Here is a 20727-nt window from a genome sequence, read left to right as displayed (position 1 = left end):
TAAACCAGACGTTCCCTTTCAGTTTGGTCACGTTCGACGTAGTCTGATTGGGATCCCCATTAAAACTGCCACCTTGTGCACCAGTGCTGCCACCTTCCAGTGCCTAGACAAAAGCCTCCTGACCCCCCGCATTATTGAGGCGGAGATAGGACAGAGCTTAGGCCAGGGAAGTCACTGCTGTTCCGTAAGACCCACTCAGTTAGACTTGGATAACACTGGGAAAGCGTGCCCTTTCGATGGAAGGAGGGATGCTACTGAAGCCACATCCAGCCCGCAGGGAGGTAACATGTGGAGGATACACATATGGACTGGGCAAATTACCGGGCAGTACAACATATGGAATGTCACTGAGGTGTCTCCAGCCTATAACAGGGGGAGACTCAACTGTCAGCGACGGCAGATCAAGCTCTGCCAAGGGAAAGACACGGGATCACTGAAGGGAGCCGTACCGTGGAAGAATACACATATGGGATCGCCATAGGGATCACAACATATGGACCCAGCCTAGCACAAGTTCCACCAGTGCATACGAATGGTAGGCCTATCATCGGACGCTCCGCCACGTCCAATGCCGAAGGGGTGTGGAGGAACTCAGCAGGGTTCGGCTAAAGGGGAACTCAACTGGAGCAAGAATGGCGCACGTATCCAGTCCATAGGAGGGGAATGGCGCAGCAAGCCGACACTTTGAGTGGCTGGCTTCTATGCTGTAGGCCAGAGGTCTTCAATCCTGCTCCTGGAGGGCCACTGTCCTGTAGAGTTTAGTTCCAACCTGCTTCAGCACACCTGCCTTTGAATATTCAAGCGATTCTGAAGAGCTTGATGAGCTGATTCAGGTGTGTTTGATTAGGGTTGGAACTAAACTTTGCAGGACAGTGGCCCTCCAGGAGCAGGATTGAAGACCTCTGCTGTAGGCTATAGAATCTAGTGAATGTGTTAGGTGTTGCCCAGCCCGCAGCTCTACAAACATCTTTCAGCGAGGCACCCTGCGCCAACGCCCAGGAAGCGGCTACACTCCAAGTGGAGTGAGCTCGCAGTCCTGGGGGACAAGGTGCATCTTGGGACTCATACGCCAAGATGATGGCATCCACTATCCAGTGGGCCAACCTCTGCTTGGAGACAGCCTTTCCCTTTTGCTGGCCTCCATAATAGACGAAGAGCTGGTCTGAGGTCCTGAGGCTTTGCGTTCTGTCCACATATAACTGCAAAGAGCGGACGGGACAGATAAAAGCCAGGACTGGGTCTGCCTCCTCCGGGGGCAGCGCTTGCAGGTTCACCACCTGGTCCTGGAAGGGAGTGGTAGGAACCTTGGGCACATATCCAGGCCGGGGTCTCAGGATAACGTGAGAGTTAGCCGGCCCGAATTCCATGCACGATTCGTCAACCGAAAATGCGTGCAGGTCCCCTAGCAGGAGAACTGTTTTCAAAGACAGGAATTTTAACTCATCTGCCTGCAGTGGCTCAAAGGGAGGTCTCTGCAATGCGGTCAGCGCCAGAGATAAGTCCCAAGAGGGTATAGAGGATGGCATGGTGGATTCAATCTCCTCGCTCCCCTCAGGAACCTGACGATCAGGTCGTGCTTTCCCACGGATCTCCCATCCACTGCATCGTGATGTGCGGCAATAGAGGCAACATACACTTTGAGGGTGGAGGGAGTCCTCGCTCCAACCCATCTTGCAGGAAAGAAAGCACAGAGCCGATCAAACACCTTCGGGGGGCTTCTCGGTGAGAAGAACACCACTCAACGAACAGGTTCCACTTCAGAGCGTGAGCATGCCTCGTAGAGGGTGCTCTCGCAGAAGTGATGGTGTCTACGACTGATTGTGGTTGATCACCTAGAACAGTGTTTCCCAACCCTGCTCCTGAAGAACCCCCAACACTGCACGTTTTCTTTGTCTCCCTAATCAAACACACCTGATTCAACTCATCAGCTCATTAGAAGAAACTCTAGGACCTGAAATGGGTGTGTCAGAAAGAGGAGACTTTTAAAATGTAAAAGTGATTATATGATATGTCCCCTTTAAACATGATACAAAACCCAACACCAACACCCAGTGAGGGTGGGAACCACCAAGGCTGTACTGGTGAAACTGGAGGCCACCACAGCAGATCATACGGGGCTGATGACCAACAGGGTGGAGTAGATGGAGCTGAAGACAACCACGGTGGAGCAGGCGGAGGCGATGACCACCACCTCAGTAGGGCTGTTGTTGGATCGGAAGGCCCTGGCGGAGAAAGACCATGAGTGGCCTCTGTGGCATGGGGCACAGAGAGTTTAAGGATGGACCAACGGACTTGAGACCACTGGACTTGAAACCACATCGGCCATGGCAGGTAATTCCAGTGCTGGCCTGAGCTCGACATCCGCTGGAGCTTCGGGCATATAGTCCGCCTCCAAATCTGTATTTCAAATCTTAAAAGCATATTTAAAAAAATACTTGCAGATTATAGAATAATGAATTGAAAGGGCACTTAAGTGTCCATTGTAGATAGAACCCTTTTATGACTTTTACTTTCTTAACACACTTAAGTACACTTTTAAAAGTGCACTTTGTTTTGTCAAATTAAATTTGTACTTTAAAGTACATTTTAAATCACTGTTTTAATAATCTTTTCTTGCGCTTATTTTGTGCACTTATTTTAATGTTGTCTAGAGCACACGTAAAATACTTGATTATAATTCGGTGTGATATTTGATATTGCATTTAAAATGAATATACTTCAAATATACTAAATCACAAATTCATCATTACAAATGTTTAATTAAAAATATATTTAAATACATGACATTCAAATTTCAATAGAAATTACATTGTTTACGTTAGTTTACACTTAAAAGCATTGCATTCCCAAAACCCAAACAAAGAGTCCAGGAGGGCTCTTTATATATATATATATATATATATATATATATATATATATATATATATATATATATAGGAGGGCAGTATATATACACTTAAGTATATATTTATTATTTCCATAAAAGTTAAAAGTATGCTAAATTGAACTTCTTTTCACTGAGAATGGTGATGAAATATAATAATTGCTGTACTCAATTATGGTCATTAGAGAACATTGCCATTGTCAATAATGAAACAGGAAACGTATCGCCTCAGTTCTATTTTAAGCAGTTCCAGACGAAAAGATATTCCTTTACTAGTAGGAGTGTTTTCTAAACATTGTCTGCTGTCTTTTCTACACCTGAACACCTTAGGACACATTCTGACACAAGATGCTAATTCCAACCTCGACGTCAGGAACAGCTGTGATGATGTCACAAGCAGTGTTAGCATAATGTTATTTTGTGATATTATTTTTGTATTCAACAGATGAAAATTAATCGGTTCAAAAGGAAGGTCCAATCCTCTTGCACTGAATTATTTTACATTTATAATTGAATCCTCAGTGCCATTCAGAGACATAATGAATGCACACACAAGGACATGTCGCCAAGTTCTCCTGAACGGCTCTGGGAATGTCACACCAGTGAATGCATGCAGTTATTAAAGCCTGCTAGACCTCTGTCTTAAGCCAACAAATTTCTACAAAATACATTTTCCCACACTCACTAATTTCTGCCATTTTCTCTAATTCCAGATTGAGTTTTCATAGCTGTGCATCACTCATGCAAACCTTTGTACCGTTCTGAGTGGCAGCTACACACACATAGCTTTCTCACATGATAACCGCTAGCTGGACCTCGACTGCGAGAGTTGGTCTAATAGTGAGAAATACTGCAGCTAGGGTCCAAACAAAGACAAAGGCCTGAGATACAACAAACGGACAGAGGCATTACGCCATGTTGTATTCCTCTAGGTGTTGTGTTAATTGGGGTGTATATAAAGAGAAAGCGGCAAGACAGTTTTGGTATTTCTGACAGGTAAATGCAATATTAACAGCAATGATGTTTGACGAAGGTTTGTAATTTCAGGTCAAGTATCAGATCAGGGGATTTTTTGGTGTTTGTTTTCACTTGTAGCCAGAAGAAACAGTTTGAGATTATAGTTTATTAAATTAAAATGGCCTCAGTTAACACATTCCTTCCATTCCAGTGTGATGAATTAACCAAAAGCAACATCATCTCTCTTTCGGGACTTCAAGTATTCAGTATTTCAACAGACTTGCAAGAATTAAGACTATTTGTACACAAAACTGAGTCAAAAATGCACAACACCCATTTTTGTACAATCTATTACTGTATGTAGCTAATGGAGCAAGAGACTGTTTGAAATACTTTTCAGAACTATAATTTTAATTGTTCGCAGTACACATTCCTGTTACGATCTCCAGCTGGAGTGCCCTTGAGAGCCACCAGGGGGCACATCATGGATTTTTGCCATTCCATCAAACACTTAATTTCCCATCATCCTTTGCCTGGACTCATCTTCAATTGTTTTCAGCTGTGTCTCATTAGTCTCATTAGCTCACCCTATATACAGCCGTTTATCAGTCATTCCTTGCTAGATTTTGCATGTCTGTTGGTGCTGCATCTCTGACTTAATGGCACCGCAGACATCACACATTATGCTTATGCAGAGTTGTAGACAGAGAGTCACCAAGCACCGCAAACGAAACAGCAGCCGCCTTGTACAGTTCCTCCTGAACAAAAGCAACCAGCTTAAGCTGCGTTCACACCACGTGTGCGTTCAAGTGTTTTGAGGAGGCGTGGCTTTGGAGACCCTCTGAAGCGAGGGTGAGATCTCATGCTTTCAAAGCTAGCTTGCTATTGTTAGGCTCTCCGAAAATTGCCTACACTACCTTTAAAAGCTTTTTTATGCTTAACAATGTGAGTGCATTGGAATATTTTGTTGTTTCATCATGTATTTAAATACATTTGTAATTACTCATTTGTAATGATGAAGTTGCAATTTTGTACATTTAAAATATATTAACGGTAATTTAATATCAAAATATAATATTATCTGCAATAAATAATATTATCTGCAAGTATTTTTATTACTTCAAGTATTAAGATTTGAAGTACACTACAAGTGCACATTCAGTTCAATTAAGTGCTGTTCTTTTTCACTTAGGAGTCTTCTGAACCCTTTACACCTTTAAATATATAGGTTGGAAAAAGTGTCCCAATCAACCTGAATTCACCCTATATATTTCACCCTATATATATATAATTATCTCTCTCTCTCTCTATATATATATATATATATATATAAATAAAAGCATATAAGTTGAATGACATAAGGGTGAGTAAATGATGACAGCAAATGTTTTTTTCCTTTAAACAGTGGCATTGTCTTATTTTATTCAATACTGTAAAAGGTCATCAAAGCATGTAGATAAGAGTTTTCCACACAAAAACTGAGCAGTGGTTAATGCGGGGTCTTGGTATCAGGATGAGGATGACCGGTTTAAGGGAGTGGGCTCTAGTTGACGGCCGGACGCCTCTGCATTGATGTTCCTGTTACTATGAGAGCGAGACAGGAGGGCAGACAGCTGTGTGTAGCACTGGACCCGCCTCCCCCTCGACAAGCTGCCCGCTGAGCTGACACAATCCACTAAATGATTTTGTTAGTCATTGTTATAAACACAAATCTGCAAATGTGATACATTGAATAGTAACTACACTTTTACGTACCAGAATGAGATCTGTGTTCTGTAAAAAGATCCTTGCTGCCTTTCCAGTAATGATCTGCCATCTTCCCATGGTAGTCCCTTATATTGACTTTGGCATCTGCAGAGAGAAAAAGCTGTTTCCGATCATACAGCAACACTTTCAAAATAAACCTGGTGTTATTAATAACTCTTTTCACACCATGTCAGCATGATACCTGTTACACTGTGCTGCACTTCCATAAATATACAAACACACATAGATATTAAAGACATAACGGTTCTTTTAAAGGGACAGTTCACACACAAAAATAAGTATGGTGATGGGCATGGTCTTCAGAGAGTACTAAATTAAATTTCAGCCTGGTCCTCACATAAAGCTATCACATGGCTTCAGAAGACACCCCAGACAACAACATAGTGTCGGCATCCACATGTACCAGATGTGGGCCGGATCTGGGCCGACACTATGTTGCTGTCTGGGATATGAACTACTTTTATGCTTTTTTCTAGTTAGTTATGCTGAAAAGCTCCACTCCCAATTAACTTATAAGAATGCAGAACATTAATGGAACAAAACGTCCTGAAAATAATTTGGTAAGAGTAGCTTTCCGTTGGTCAACATGACGACCAATTTGTTTCAAAATCTGTCAACCTTATATGACATCCCCAGATTGTGTAGATCCCTATTGAAATGACTGGATTTAGGCCACTAAATAAATAAATAAATAATGCTGAACAACAGTGAATGTGACCAAACTTTATCTCACACCATGTTGACTAGATGAGAACTGGCCCTTCAACTAAGCCTGGTTTCTCTCAAGGACTGATGGCGTTTGGGTTTCTTGCCGCTGTCGCCTCTGGTTTGCTTAGCTGAGGTTTAAAAATTAAAAAGTGAAATTATTGATTTCACTGCACTGACACTATCGGACGAGAACAAAACTTGAACAATGATGACACCAGACTCAGAGCTGCTTTATAACTTATTTGACTTTGTTTCATAATTGACAACAACATCGACACTGTTATTGAACTGAACTGAATCAACATTTAACTGAATTCAAGCTGAATAATGACACTATTGTCTTCTGTAAAACTGCTTATAGCTGAATTTGAACTTGTCTCACATTTTATGAAGTTCGATAGCTGTTTCCATACACCTATGCGCATTTTGGCATATCACATAAAAAATGCTAGATGGAAACACCAAGATGTGCAAAAAAAAAAGTCAATGTCACTGTCAATACTGACTATATTGTGAAGCTATAAATAAAATATGATTATGTTTTCCTTCTCTCTAACTCATGGCACACAAACACTCTCATTAATGACTTTTTATAACACATAAACAGAGGTGTGAGTTTGTGAGTGGGAGGTCAAGGTTAGGGCACTGCTGCTTAAAAATAACAAATGCACCGTCATCTCAGCCATTGGAGAGTCGTTAAAAATAATACGGACAACCACTCTCGTTTCAATCAGCTCATCCCCTCTCTTTCTCTGTAGCACATAGTGATAATCACTCTGGCCTTGTAGCAGCCATATGGACTCGGGCTGGTCTGGGGCCTGCTGGAATACCGCTGTGGTTAATTAGAGGCTGAATACTGAGAGACTGAGCGCTGATCTGAATCCCTTCTTGCCTGGACACACTGAGTGGCCTTTAGAGCAGCTTGGGGCCTCCAGGGATTCGGAGAGAAATGGGTTGGGTAATTATATGAGATAACAGTGAAAAGAAGAGGTGAGGATTGTGCATTTGAAAGGAGGCAAGGCAACATAAAGAGAGGGAAAGCGAGAATAGGGCAGAAATGGGGCGATAGCGGTAAAGGTCAACACCTCCTATTTTTATGTAGAGTGTCAACAGCCTGTTATGCCTTTTTAAAATGAAGGCGCTTTTCATAAATAACACATTCTATTGCTAAAGAGTCGGCTTTAGAGATCAGTGCTTTGCCTGACAAATGAATGTGTGTGAATGACAAGTTTCTTTGACAGGCTCTTTTTAGTCGTCTAAGCTTTGTTAACAGCATTTAAAGTTGCATATTTTGCACGTCTTTGAAATCAAACGGTAATTAGGCTTTATAACTCTAATATAATTAGTATGAGTATTTACTATAATAGTAAATATTGATTTAGTAATCCCACAATAGGGTGATTTTCATGAAGAAATGTCTGGGTCATATTTCACTGCAAAGTAAAAATAACAAAATTATTTGTACACAAATATTTGCAAATAACCACTGGTGGTGGTTGAGGAGAGACCCCGACATGATTGTAAAGCGCTTTGGGTGTACAGTAGTACATATGAAAAGCACTATATAAATGCCTCATTCATTCATTCATTCATAAAATAAAGCCTATTAGGACCATTAAGATTATTTATTTATGTATTTCATTTGTAATTAAGCATAGATTCTCATTACTCTAATGCGAGCTAAATATATAAATAATCAAAAATTTATATTTTTTTTTTTCAAATAACATCACAAATTAAATTCTGTACAACAGAATTAAAAATTATTTTAATTATCTGTACTCCACAATTTAAATAATATTGTGGTAGTGAGAATGAGATTTCTTTGTTCTAAAATATATTGATGGAAATTGAGGCAGGGGATTTAAATGTGCTTTAACATCATGAAAACAATGCAATAATAATAAAATAATAAAATAAATCTTCATTTTTGTGCAATGTAAGTGATAATTTTGTGCATATATAAATGATAATTAAGCAATAATTACCAACTAATTGTACATTATACAGCTGACCATACATTATGCCGCTTATTACATGGTTCCTTAGGAAATAAATAATTTAATGGACATGAAATATTGATTTGAGTGTAAATTATTTGAATTATTGGGGACAAAAGAGGTTGTGAGGTGATGTAAGTGGTGTTATTTTAGTATTTATTGAGATACTTGTCACGCACTGCTGGTGAAGGAGATTCACTAAAGAAGTCTTTCATTTAAATTCAGAATTACTCGGGAGAATACAGGAACAAGGAAGATCAAACACTAACCAACATACAACATGTTGCTACGTCACATTAACACAAAACAGAGAACTGGGGACTTAAATACATGAGGGAGGTAATTAACAAAACTGAGAACAGGTGAAATACTAATTAGAAACCATGGAAACAAACTAGAGCATGATGAGTAACGTTAAACAAACAAGAATCAGGGAAAACCAAACTAAAGGTGATGATACACAGGGCAAGTTTTTGGGCAATGTTGCCATCAATGGGCAACCAGATGAGACACAAGGCCCATGATCGATCTAAATTATCCAGATATAAATGTATTGCCCATTTTCAATGGGAAAGTGCCCAAGCAAAAACCGCTCGGCAAGATTGCCCAGCAACATTGCTCAAAAAGTTGCCCTGTCACTGTGTATCATCACCTTAAGGGACCGTTTACACACCATTTTCAACTAAAAACGTAAAACTTTTTGTGCATTTTGGCTGTTAATTTAAACAACGGCGTTTTGGGAACCTGAAAACCCAAACTTTTGAAAACAGGTTTCAAAGTACAAGTTTTTGAATACGATACCGTTATCATCTCAAAAACAAAACCGTGAATTCAGTCTATAGCTGCAGTGTTTCTAAGTGACATCGCCAACTACTGGCCTGGCAGCAGAATACAACGCTTTTAGTTGTTTTCGCGAATTTGTGTGAATAGGGGTCGTTTTGACAGCGTTGTCGTCTGTACGCAAAACTTACAAAGGAAAAACTTTTCTGTTTTTTGTACAATGTTGTTGTGTAAACGTATCCTAAAACACAATGAAAGTAAACAGAATCAAAGCGTAATCCTGCCAGTACTATTATACTTTTTATTAATATTTTCCATTAGTTGTGTTTTGTCATTTTTATAGTTTTATTTTAAGTGAACTTAAAAAAACCTGTATGAGAGACATAAAACTAGCACAGCTATGTACTGTAGAAAATGAATTAAGAATTATTATTTGATCTAGCAGCAATTGACCAATTAGAATCAAGCATATAAAAGAACAATTAATTCAAATTCTTTTATATTTTCAATAGATGATGAGAAATATAACTTGGACATTTCTTGGCAGTATTTGTAAAGTTCACCCAATGCGATTTTAAGGTTTTAGACTATAACCAGACTGTGCTGGATTGTGGTTTTACAGGAAGGTTGGCTGACTTTTAATGACCTCGCAGACATGGCCTCAGGGCTTCTCTGCCCAACAAGCTAAACCTACATCACTATCAGATCTATGAACTCTCAAACCCCCAGTATAAATGTTATTAAATTATTTATTAGCTCCTTAAGCCGTGTGTATGTTTTACACCATGTTCACTATTACAGATGCTGGACGATCTTCAACATCAACACTTGTTCAAGTATTCTGTCAGCTCAAACACTGACGATTGGAAAGTTGACCAGAAAAGACATAATCTATAATGTCATATCCACACAGCGCCGCTCCCGCAGTGCCTAAATATCAGCAACGGGCATGAATTGATAACAATAAACTAATAAAACTGCAGTTTCAATAAAGAGCGGGACATTAACTCTGATTTTCAACAATCCAGTCAGGCATATGTCTGAAGCAACGGCGAGCTGTTTAACCGAGTTATATGATTATGGTTGTGTCTGGAGAAATTCTATGTGCTTTAATAGAGTTACGCGGGGGTCTTAAGCTGTGCGCCGCTAAGAGAGGCTTATGTTTCCAGGCGCAAAGCAGTAATCCTATAACTGTGTTCAACTATATTGCTTAAGGCACTGCAAGCAGTCAGTTTGTAACTACGTTAAACTATCTACAGTTCCCTAACCACTCGCACAGATCTCGCTATGATAAGATAAAGCATTATTCACCCGGAGTGCTATAGAAATCATTAGTGTAGCAGAGAGATGCTGGGTTCAACACTTCAAATGACTACAAAAATAAATACTCTGGTCATTTTATTGTGCAGTAAGGAATCAGATGGTAATGGTGGGTGTTTCATTTGTGCACTTTGTAATTTTCCAGGGGTTGCATTTTAGGAAGACTAACACATTTAAACTATAGGGTCTTGGGAATTTTGTACCTTGTCTTCATCCTTTATTTTTCTAATGCATTTTATATAGGTTTTATTTTTTTACCCTTGTCCTAGACACAGACTTTCAATCTAAACATATGAAAATACATTGACATTTAAAATAATAATAATAATAATATTTTAATTACAATTAATTTCATTTAATGGATTTATAAAACTGATATTCTAAACAGTGAAATAAATAAATTATATTTATTATTATTATTCACAAATTACAACTATTACTCAGTTGTGGTGTGATTTTGTACCACATACATTTTACCATTTAATTTAACTTAGCCTAATTAAATGTAATTATTAATTAATATATATATACTCATGATATTCAATGTAATAAACCATTATTATTATTATCATCATGATCACATCGTTTTAGCTGTACTGTATAAAACAGCTCTTGATGCTGCTTGATATTTCAAACATCTGCCCTTTGTTATTCTAGATCTTTCCTATATATACAGCAACTAATGAATCTGAAGTCTCACATATTCACAGAAAATAGATTACTTCCATGGCAAAATATAGTGGATAAACTTAGATGAAGAGTCAGTCCAATGCATCAAGACGCTGTAAACAATAGATGTGACTGTGTGAACAGTAAACAATCTGGTCACCTGGTGAGGGGTATGAACGGGCAGCTTGGCCAGGCATGGCTCACTGCTTTGGAGGTTCCCAGATGAAGGTCTGGCACTAGAGATCTCATCATTCTGATAGGTGACCAGTGACACTGTCTGCCACTCAATAAACAGGCTGTGTGTGTATAGTCCATACAATTTTATAATACATGTTTACAAAGTTGAAGGCAGAACTAAAATTTTAATTGAAAACTGTCCCTTTAAATAAGCTGTTTCTGTGAAAAAACATTACATACCATGCTTAAAGAGTAAAACGCCAAGTATTTTGGTGAAAGAATCAAGTCTGTTCATGAGAGTGTCTGCTGGAGGTTTTGTCTGATCTTGACACATGTCTGTCTGTGGACTGCTGTCATTCTGTCTTTAATATCCATGACAATCATGTCAGTCTGGGAAAAGCTTCTCTGCTGCGTTGACGTTCACAAAACCTGTGATATCTATGTATCTATATCTATCTATATCTATATATCTATATATGTATCTATCTATCTATCTATCTATCTATCTATCTATCTATCTATATATATATATATATATATATTCTTTTTTTTTTTGTTTTTTTTTTTTGCCAGGGGTCTTTATCTCCAGGCCATCAAATCTGTCTAACTTCACACTTCTAAATCAGTGCGTCAATGGCAGGGCTGTTCTTGCAGACAGCTAGGAAAAATAACGCAACTCTTAAAAAGGATACAATAGATCAATAAATAGGAAAACACTTTCCATATCTTTTGTTGTTGATGTCACGTTCCATCCAGTCAAACTTAAATCCATCTGTCACTTGGGAAAATGCAGATGGATCAATGACAAATAAGAAAGTTCGAGATAAAGAAACAAATTAATTAGAATGTCTAAGATAAAGGAATGGAAAAAATCCTTTAAATATCTAGTTTAAAATGCATGTGCCAAATTCTTAGAAATTTACTCCTTATTCAAAGCTGTTTGACATGATTTTGAGAAACTTTTATACAAATTTTGGTCATACTTTATATTAGATGTCTTCAACTACAATGTACTTACATGGATAATAATACAATGTACTTGTGTTGATGTTGTATTGCAAAACACCTGTGCTGCTATTGAGGTGTGATACAGGTAAGGTTAGGACAGGTTTGGTGGTATGAGTGGGTTTAACGGTGGGTTAAGGTGGGTAAAATGAAGTCTTAACAGTTATACAGTTAATAGATGTAATTACAGAAATTAATTACAGCTGTAATTACATGCAGGTATTTTTTTTAAATATAAGTACAGTGTAAAAGCCTATATGTACACAATATTCATTTTGTGTCTGCAAAATGAATAAATGTAAAATGTAAATGTACCACACAGTACACAATATAAAGTGGGACCCTAATTCTCATGTGGTGTAACTATCAACTATCAAATAAAAAGTAATATTTATTTGATTTCATCATCAATATATGTGAATATCTTAACCATTATTTTTAATCAATTAACCAACCAACCAACCATTTTTTTTTTTTTCTTCATATATGAATTATTAATTAATATACTTATTTTACCACATGACATTTTACAATCAGAACTAAACTTGCCTTGTCAGGCCTTGCCAAGTTATCTGGAAATTTACAAGACTTAGTAACTTTGACAAACCTTTTTATTTTTGGCTTATTTCTGCACGATTCACATTACTTTTCTTTTAATAAATACAGTATATATAATATTTTAACAATATTTTTCCCCCTAGGAAATAATCCAGGTATAAAATATTATTCCAAACTCATCAATAAAGTTCCTTTTTCGAAAGGATGCCTCCAGCATGACTGGTGTCTGAAGCATGAGTCTAAACGCGACAATTATCTTGACATTGGCAGGCGGCAGCCTATGACGTCACCACTGGTGCGACCGTGAGTATAAAAGGGAACTTGTGAAATACGTCATCCTCTTGTCTTCAGGAGACTCTTTGCCTGTACATGAGTGAGGAGCATGCGCGTTTAGCTCCTGAGGGAGCTGGATGCGAGCATTACGTAGGTCTCCTCTCGCTATAGAGAGGATTTCTCAATGAAAAGCTCAGTTTGTGCCATCCCTATTCTTGAGGGATTGCTGTGGAATGCTGTCTTCTCTTCGAAGGAGCTGGATGCGCTAGGTATGATGTATTCACGAGACTGACTACAAGAGACAGGCAAGGAGCTTTTTTCCTTTCTTCTCTCTCCTGAGAGATAGTAGTTAGTGTTCGCACGAGTGTGTTTGGCTCTTGAGGGAGTTTAACGCACTCATAGCACTGCAATCATGTCTGTTCTTTCAAAGTGATAGAATCTGACATGTGAACTAGTGCGCTTGACACTCAAGGGGGTTAAATGTGCGCTTTTCGCGATGCGATTGCGAATTGTTCTACCTGGGCTTGACTCTCTCCTGAGGGATGTCATCATGCTGTCCGCAGAGATCAGCAAGGTAGTAAGCTTGGTTGTTAGGTTAGGCTAGATTGCCTCATTGACTACTGACTTTACAGTAGCGGAGCATTGTTAGGCCTCCTCTCTTTATAGAAAGTCACTCTTTCAGGCCTCCGCTCCCTAGAGCTCCATCTGAATAGCAGGTTCGAGTTAGGATTTGCGAAGCCTCCTTGGTAAGCTGTTCTGAGCGTAGCACACCGATAGCCAAATTCAGGCCTCCGTCCCCAGAGCTTGGCAGGCAGTAGTGCTCTGTTTGGGTTCTTTGCAAGCCTTGTTGGCCACTGCTTTCAGAAGGAAGCTGGTTGTGAATGCGTTGTCAGTTTACTAAGTAGTGGGCTCTCAGTGAGCCTCCTTAGTTACTGCTTTCTATGGAGCATGTTATGCCCTCTAGCTATGAGTGGCGTTTTGTCTTAGAACGTTGCTAGACCTCCTCTCGTTTTAGAGAGTTGTCATGTTGAAGCCTCCGTCCGCAGAGCTCCACCACGCAGTGGTGCTGAGTTGTCAGGCTTTTGAGCCTCCTTGGACACTGCCTTTAGGAAACCCTGGCCCGAGCGGAGTGAGACCCTTGTGAAGGAAGCCAGTGCGTAAATTGTGGTTCTCCATCCTGGGGTTTAGCCTTCACTCCTTTGAGCTCCATCAAGCCTTCTCTGGAAGCTGTTTTGGGGCTCTCTGAGCCCTCTTAGCTATTGCTTAGGTTTGGAGTGTTGTTAGGCTTCTCGTTATGAGAATTTGTCATGGCAGTGTTGTCAAGTTGTTAGGCTCCCTTTGAGCCTCCTTGGCTACTGCTTTTATAAAAAAATATTCCAAGTTGTAGGCTCTCTTTGAGGCTCTTTGAAGCTGCCCTGGGTATAGAATGTAGTTAGGCCTGCTCTCGTTTTGGAGAGTCAGTATATTGAGGCCTTCATTCTCTGAGTCAGATTTGAGCAGTAGAGCTGAGCTGTAGGTATGATGCATTCACGAGACTGACTACAAGAGACAGGCAAAGAGCTTCCTTCCAGAGCATCCTCTGGTGCATCTAGGTTGGGAGTACCACCCCTGAGCTCAATGATTTTCAAGTCAAGTTGCAAGGCCTCTCTCTCTCTCTCTCTCTCTCTCTCTCTGTCTCTCTCTCTCTCTCTCTCTCAGCTCTCTGCAAGTCTCCTTTGTCACTGCACAATTTCTAAATTACGACATATGCTTTCAATGAAAAATGCGGAAGAGTTAGTTCATGCGTTCATGACCTCAAGGCTAGATTATTGTAATGCTCTACTGGGTGGTTTCCCTGCACGCTTAATAAGCAAAGTCCAGTTGATCCAAAACGCTGCAGCAAGAGTTCTCACTAGAACCAGAAAGTATGACCGTATTAGCCCCGTTCTGTCAACACTGCATTGGCTCCCTATTAAACATTGTACAGTATATATATTTTAAAGTATTGCTGATTACTTACAAAGCACTAAATGGGTTAGCTCCCCAGTACTTGAGCGAGCTCTTATCGCATTATAGTCCTTCAAATCTACTGCGATCTCAAAATTCTGGCCAGTTGATAATACCTAGAATATAAAAAATCGACTGCTGGCGGTAGATCCTTCTCCTATTTAGCACCTAAACTTTGGAAAAGTCTTCCTAACATTGTCCGGGAAGCAGACACACTCTTGTCAGTTTAAATCTAGATTAAAAACTCATCTCTTTTACCTGGCATTCATATAGAACATTATACATTTATATTATTCAAATCAGTTAAATGATTATTAGGCTGCATATATTAGGTCAGCCGGAACCGGGGACACTTCCTATAACACCGGATGTACTCGTTACATCATAAGAAGAATGGCATCTACGCTAATGTTAGTCTTTCTGTTTATTCCGAGGTTTACTGAAGTCAGCCGGATCCGGGTCGTATCCAGATCAGATGGTGGACCTGCGCCTGGACCCATTCACAATGCATCCCTGAAGTGCCAGCCTCATCAGCCCTGTGAAGGCCTCATCGGCACGACAGCCATTGGCACTGATCCTCAATAAACCCGTCTCCATACCGGCGTGATGACTCCGACTTCCAACCAGATGGAACTGGATAAATATTCTGAAAGTTCTGATCCAATCTGACTTCTGACCTGTAATGCTGCCTGAATCATAATCATACACTGTTCATACGTTGGCCAGAGAAGAACTGGCCCCTGACTGAGCCTGGTTTCTCCCAAGGTTTTTTTCTCCATTCTGACACCTTGATGGAGTTTTGGTTCCTTGCCACTGTTGCCTTGGCTTTTGGCTTGCTTAGTTGGGGACATTTAATATTCAACAATATTATTGATCTGCCTTACTTAAGGTGGACAATGACGCAATTTTCTTCTAGAAACAAAATTTGTTGTATGATTTTCATGTTATCACTGTAAAGCTGCTTTGATACAATCTGCACTGTAAAAAGCGCTATATAAATAAAGGTGACTTGACTTGACTCTGTGAGCCTCCTTGCAAGATAGTGTGGGGTGTTGTTAGGTCTCCTCTCAATTTAGAGTCATCGTGCTGAGGCCTCCGCTCCTAGAGCTTGGCTGAGGTTTTCTAAGTTGTTAGGCTCTCTGTGAGCCTCCTTGGCTACTGCGAGCATTGTCAGGCCTCCTCTCACTAAAGATAGTTATATTTAGATTTCAGGTTACGCATTTAGACATGGTTCTCTGAGAATAGGGAATGAGACACTGTGTCCCTTTGCCATGTTTCTGGTATTCCTGCACACGTCTCCTTCAGACAAGAAGAGGATGACGTATTTCACAGGTGCCCTTTAATACTCACAGTCGCGGAACCAGTACTTGGCAGACTCCCTCATATTCAGGTTCAGCCAAAGATGGCGTTCCTGGACCACCAAGGTGGACATCGTCTGTCCGAGGGAGCACGCAGTGACTTTCGTCGCACGCAAGGCAAGGTTCGTCACTGTGTGCAGCTCCTGCATCAGCCCTGTTTCAGAACTACCCTTGTGCTGCTCTTTAAGTGCCTTGGCTTGGTACACTTGCAGGTGAGCCATGGCGTGTAGGGCGGAGGCAGCCTGTTCAGAGGCTCTGCAAGCCTTGGCTGTGAGAACGGACGAGAACTTAAAGGCCTTGGATGGGAGACGCAGGTAACCCCTCCAGGCAGCAGTGCTCTTTGGACACAATTGCATCGCAACCAAGTGCTCCACCAGAGGGATCCTCACATACCCCTTGGCTAACCCACTATCGAGGGTAGTAAGGGGGTAGGAGGTACCGGACCCGTTTCGGGCAGAAAAAGGTGCCATCTATGATCTAGTAACCTCCTCATGCACTTCCAGAAAGAATGGCACTGAGGTGGGCCGCCCTGAGATACCAATCATTCAACCTCAAGGGCTAAGGACACGGTGGAGGCCTCCACTCAAGTCCGACTCTCTCGGCGGCCCGGGAAAGCAGAGCCGTCAGCTCTGGGTCAGGATCGGGCAACGCTACTCTCCCTGAAGGGGGCAACGCAGCTGAGTCTTCATCCCCAGAGGACTCTAGCTCACCCTCCATTGCAGGGATCGATATCTGATTGTCTGGCGGAGCCCCGAATCAGGAATGGGGAGCCCACGGAGACTGACTCAGCGGGTTAGCCCCCACTGTGATCCTCAGGTCACCCTGGCTATTCACCGAAGTAGCCCACTTCCTTTCAGAAGAGGAGTTAGATCGGGGTATAGGCAAGGGGACTCCACCTCGTCTGAGGTACTCGAGTCTCGACCGCTACACCGTGATGGTCATCTTCCTGCAGTGGGTACATGACTCATCCACAAAAGCTACCTCAGCGTGCTTGACGTTCAGACACATGAGGCAATGATCCTGACTGTGAGCCGGCGCCAGGTAACTATCCAGAAACACACGGGTGGAATGACATCTTTAAAAAGACACAGTGTCACATCCGTGTTTGCTCTTTCAGGGAAATTAGCTCTCTTAAATTGTTATACCCTCGATGTGGGGCGGAGCACGAGATGCAAATCTTGCACGCCAATGTGCATTGGCTCATTTAGTTTACACTCAAAGGTGATTGGGCTCTTAGGCGAGATTCCAATTCGTCAGACTCTGTCTGACATAACATTGAAAATGACTTACTGATAGGGAACTATGGTTAGATGTGTAACCTGAGACGTTTTCTTTTATAGAATTTAATTCTTTTTATGATGATTTTTTCCTCAGTATGATATCACACTAGCATATGGAAGCTTGTTTCCACCACAGAATAATAAAAAAAAGAAGGTAATTGCTCGCAATTACGAGAAATCTTATTTCTTACAATTCTGAGAAAAAAAGTCAGTCTCTTTTTCCCCCTCAGAATTGGACTTTATAACTCGCAATTGAAACTCACAATTACCTTTTTCATTTTTTATTCAGTGGCGGACACAAGCTTCCATACTAGCACCTCAACATTTTTTACTTTATACCACAAAATAAATAAATAAAATAAAAACATGTTCATTCATAATAGAAGAGGTGTATTCAAGTATCCATAAATATCATTATATTTATATATTCATAAGGAATACATCTGGATATAATGTGCCCATTGTGACATCTCCAAACCAACTGAGAATGTCTGACCTAACCTTCACTAGACTGCTGATCTGTGATGTCATTTTGTGAAGAGAGCAATTTACAAATTGGCTGAACATTCGTGGTACTTGAAAAAATTGAGAAAACGAAGGACAATCCTCTCCATCTCTCTCAGTGTAGGGTCCAAGTGAGCTGTAGGTGGTGAAGGGAAACCATGGAGTATCCATTTCCACACACCATATGGAAACTCAGTGGTTTGTACAGAGGAGGTGGGAGCTAATATTGACCTGGACCATATGTGTTTTAGTGAATTACAAACACAACAGGGCCGAGTGGACACCGAACACACAACATATGGGCATCTATTCTCTGTTAGGGGATTTTACAAACAAGACCCCCCTACACATTTATGCGTGTACGCCGTCCAAGATCTCAAGGGACTCTTCTTTTGAATTACTCTATTGAAACACACCCTAGTTAGCTTCATTAGCGAGAGCTAGTGTTAGCTCACAGCATGAGGGCCATCACTGCCGTTTTCTCCCCTAAAAACCAATTATCATTTGTGACTGCACAGTAACTTCATCTCAGCATCATTGATCATATCTGTGAGCTAGGTTTTCTTTTTGTAGGGGACAGCGTTAAAGAACATTATACTGTATACTAATGGGAAATTCTTTTGTGATACTTATTTTTTTCTTTGCTTTGAAATTCCTTTTTGTGATGCTTCTTTTAATCTTCCCCTTTGTTCTTCACGTTACATTGTTTCACTGTGGAGCATTGTTTTAACGTGGGTGGTTTTAAAATCCATGTCTGCAGGTCTCAGGCTATCGAGGGGCGTTTCTCTTAACACTGCAATAGTATGATGCATCTTTGGAGAAGTTAACAAGTCACTGTTTCCCAACACCAGAATAAATGGTTGTTTCAACAATATAGATCTGTCGTTAATGACGTCACACATATAGTGTAGTAATATCCAGTGGTCATTTTTTTTTTTTATAATGAATGGGTGAATTAATTAATAAATTAATACAAAATACATACATTTTCATTATAAAAATTTGGTAATTCATTATTAATATTTTTTAAATATCATTAATTATTATTCATTATTATCATTAAGTGTTTTGGGAGGTTAGACCACATGACATTTTACAACCTGAACTGACCTTGTCATGTCAAAAACTGTCACATTATCTGATATCTTAAGTGATTTTTTGACCTCGTGGTCTTCAGGGTTTCTTTATTTCCATTCAACCAATCAGATTTGAGGGACAAGTTAACAGTTTATGTCAAGTTTAGGCTTCATCCAGGGTTAGGTGCTTCTACATCAGTGTTATTCACCTATAATTTCCCTCTGATTTTAGGAATAAGTTATGCATATAGGGTTAGATTTAGGGGTAGGGATATGATTAGGACTAATTTTTCAGACAGAAATGTTCAAATGCATGAGTAAAACGTCACTTCATCATTGTGGATCATTGTGTACTTTCACTGTTACACACCTCGGGTTGTTAGCGACCCTATACAATTTTTTTTTACAAAAGATGAATGGGAAAACAGGCAGTCTTTTATAATTTTTTCTTATTATATTGTTTATAATGAATTGATTGGGAAATACTAATGTCGATGACTACTTTTAAAAAAAAAATGAATGAGGTGGAGAATAGTGAATGATGTCCTGGGTCACTAAAGACCAGAGGTATGCGTTTAAGGTGTATTTAATCCAGAATAAAGTGACCTTACTGTAGTTATTGATTAGGAGCTGGATGATTTTGCCATGTCCGTGCAGGGAAGCCAGGTGGAGCGGTGTGTAACCCTGCAAACACACACACACACACACACACACACAAATACATAATATGTGAACTTGGTCAAATTAAGGCCTGAAATGTCCATTTGTATGCATCCTACATGCACTCAAATATCTAAATATTGTTAGCTTGGGAGGATGGTAATATGACAGCACTTCTTGTTCTCCTGTTGTGTCTGTCACTCGATTGTGATAGGCTATTAAAAACAGCTGGACGTCATTTCACACACCACTGTGTGCAGTCGACGTTTCACATTTATGCAGTTAACCAGACAGCGAGACCCGCTGAGACAATCGCTACAGTACATCCCGCACATTAACACGGGACTAACCCTCTCTAGGATACCGTCAGTCACCCACCGCTGTTTCAAACAGCACCGGCCAAACAGCTGAAGGCCTGATGGGGTTTTCTTCTGAAAGACGGTGGTACAAGTAAGACAGTGTGCTAGTGAAGACGGCATGAGAGGATGATGGATGTATGAAATGTGACTCCAGTTTAGTGCTGATCTGAGCTCAAGCGGTGATTAGTGTGGATGACGGCACATTAACGCTCCACGGGGGAGTTTATCATCCAAAGACACTTCTGCAAACGGATGTTTCATGTTGACTCCATCTATCCCTGATATCTCTTTGGTGTCCGTTTGTTTTACACTTACCATTTTTCCCTGCTCACAACACTAATGGGCCATGTGATTAGAGAAAAAAAAAGTGGCAAGAGCAATAATATTTGACAATAATGAACATTAA

The 20727-nt window shown here is 40.3% G+C and overlaps 1 protein-coding gene across 3 annotated transcripts in view; it reads right to left on the bottom strand.

Moving 5' to 3' along the window:
* Positions 1–5228: 5228 nt before the first annotated feature.
* The window catches only part of LOC311070650 (uncharacterized protein), a 101691-nt gene continuing 86192 nt past the window's right edge, over positions 5229–20727 (bottom strand). For all 3 annotated transcript variants that reach the window (XM_084094652.1, XM_084094653.1, XM_084094654.1), the window contains exons 8-10: positions 19914–19986; positions 5597–5692; positions 5229–5516 (exon numbers count right to left, since the gene is read on the bottom strand). In XM_084094652.1, coding sequence (XP_083950778.1) covers positions 5350–5516; positions 5597–5692; positions 19914–19986 — 336 coding nt within the window. In that variant the 3' untranslated portion in view covers positions 5229–5349. The remainder of the gene's footprint in view (positions 5517–5596; positions 5693–19913; positions 19987–20727) is intronic.

The sequence above is a fragment of the Abramis brama genome, assembly GCF_963993115.1.
Source record: "Abramis brama genome assembly, chromosome: 20".
NCBI classification, from domain to species: Eukaryota; Metazoa; Chordata; class Actinopteri; order Cypriniformes; family Leuciscidae; genus Abramis; species Abramis brama.
Note: the sequence above shows the minus strand (reverse complement) of the source record. Positions and strands in the feature narration are given on the sequence as shown.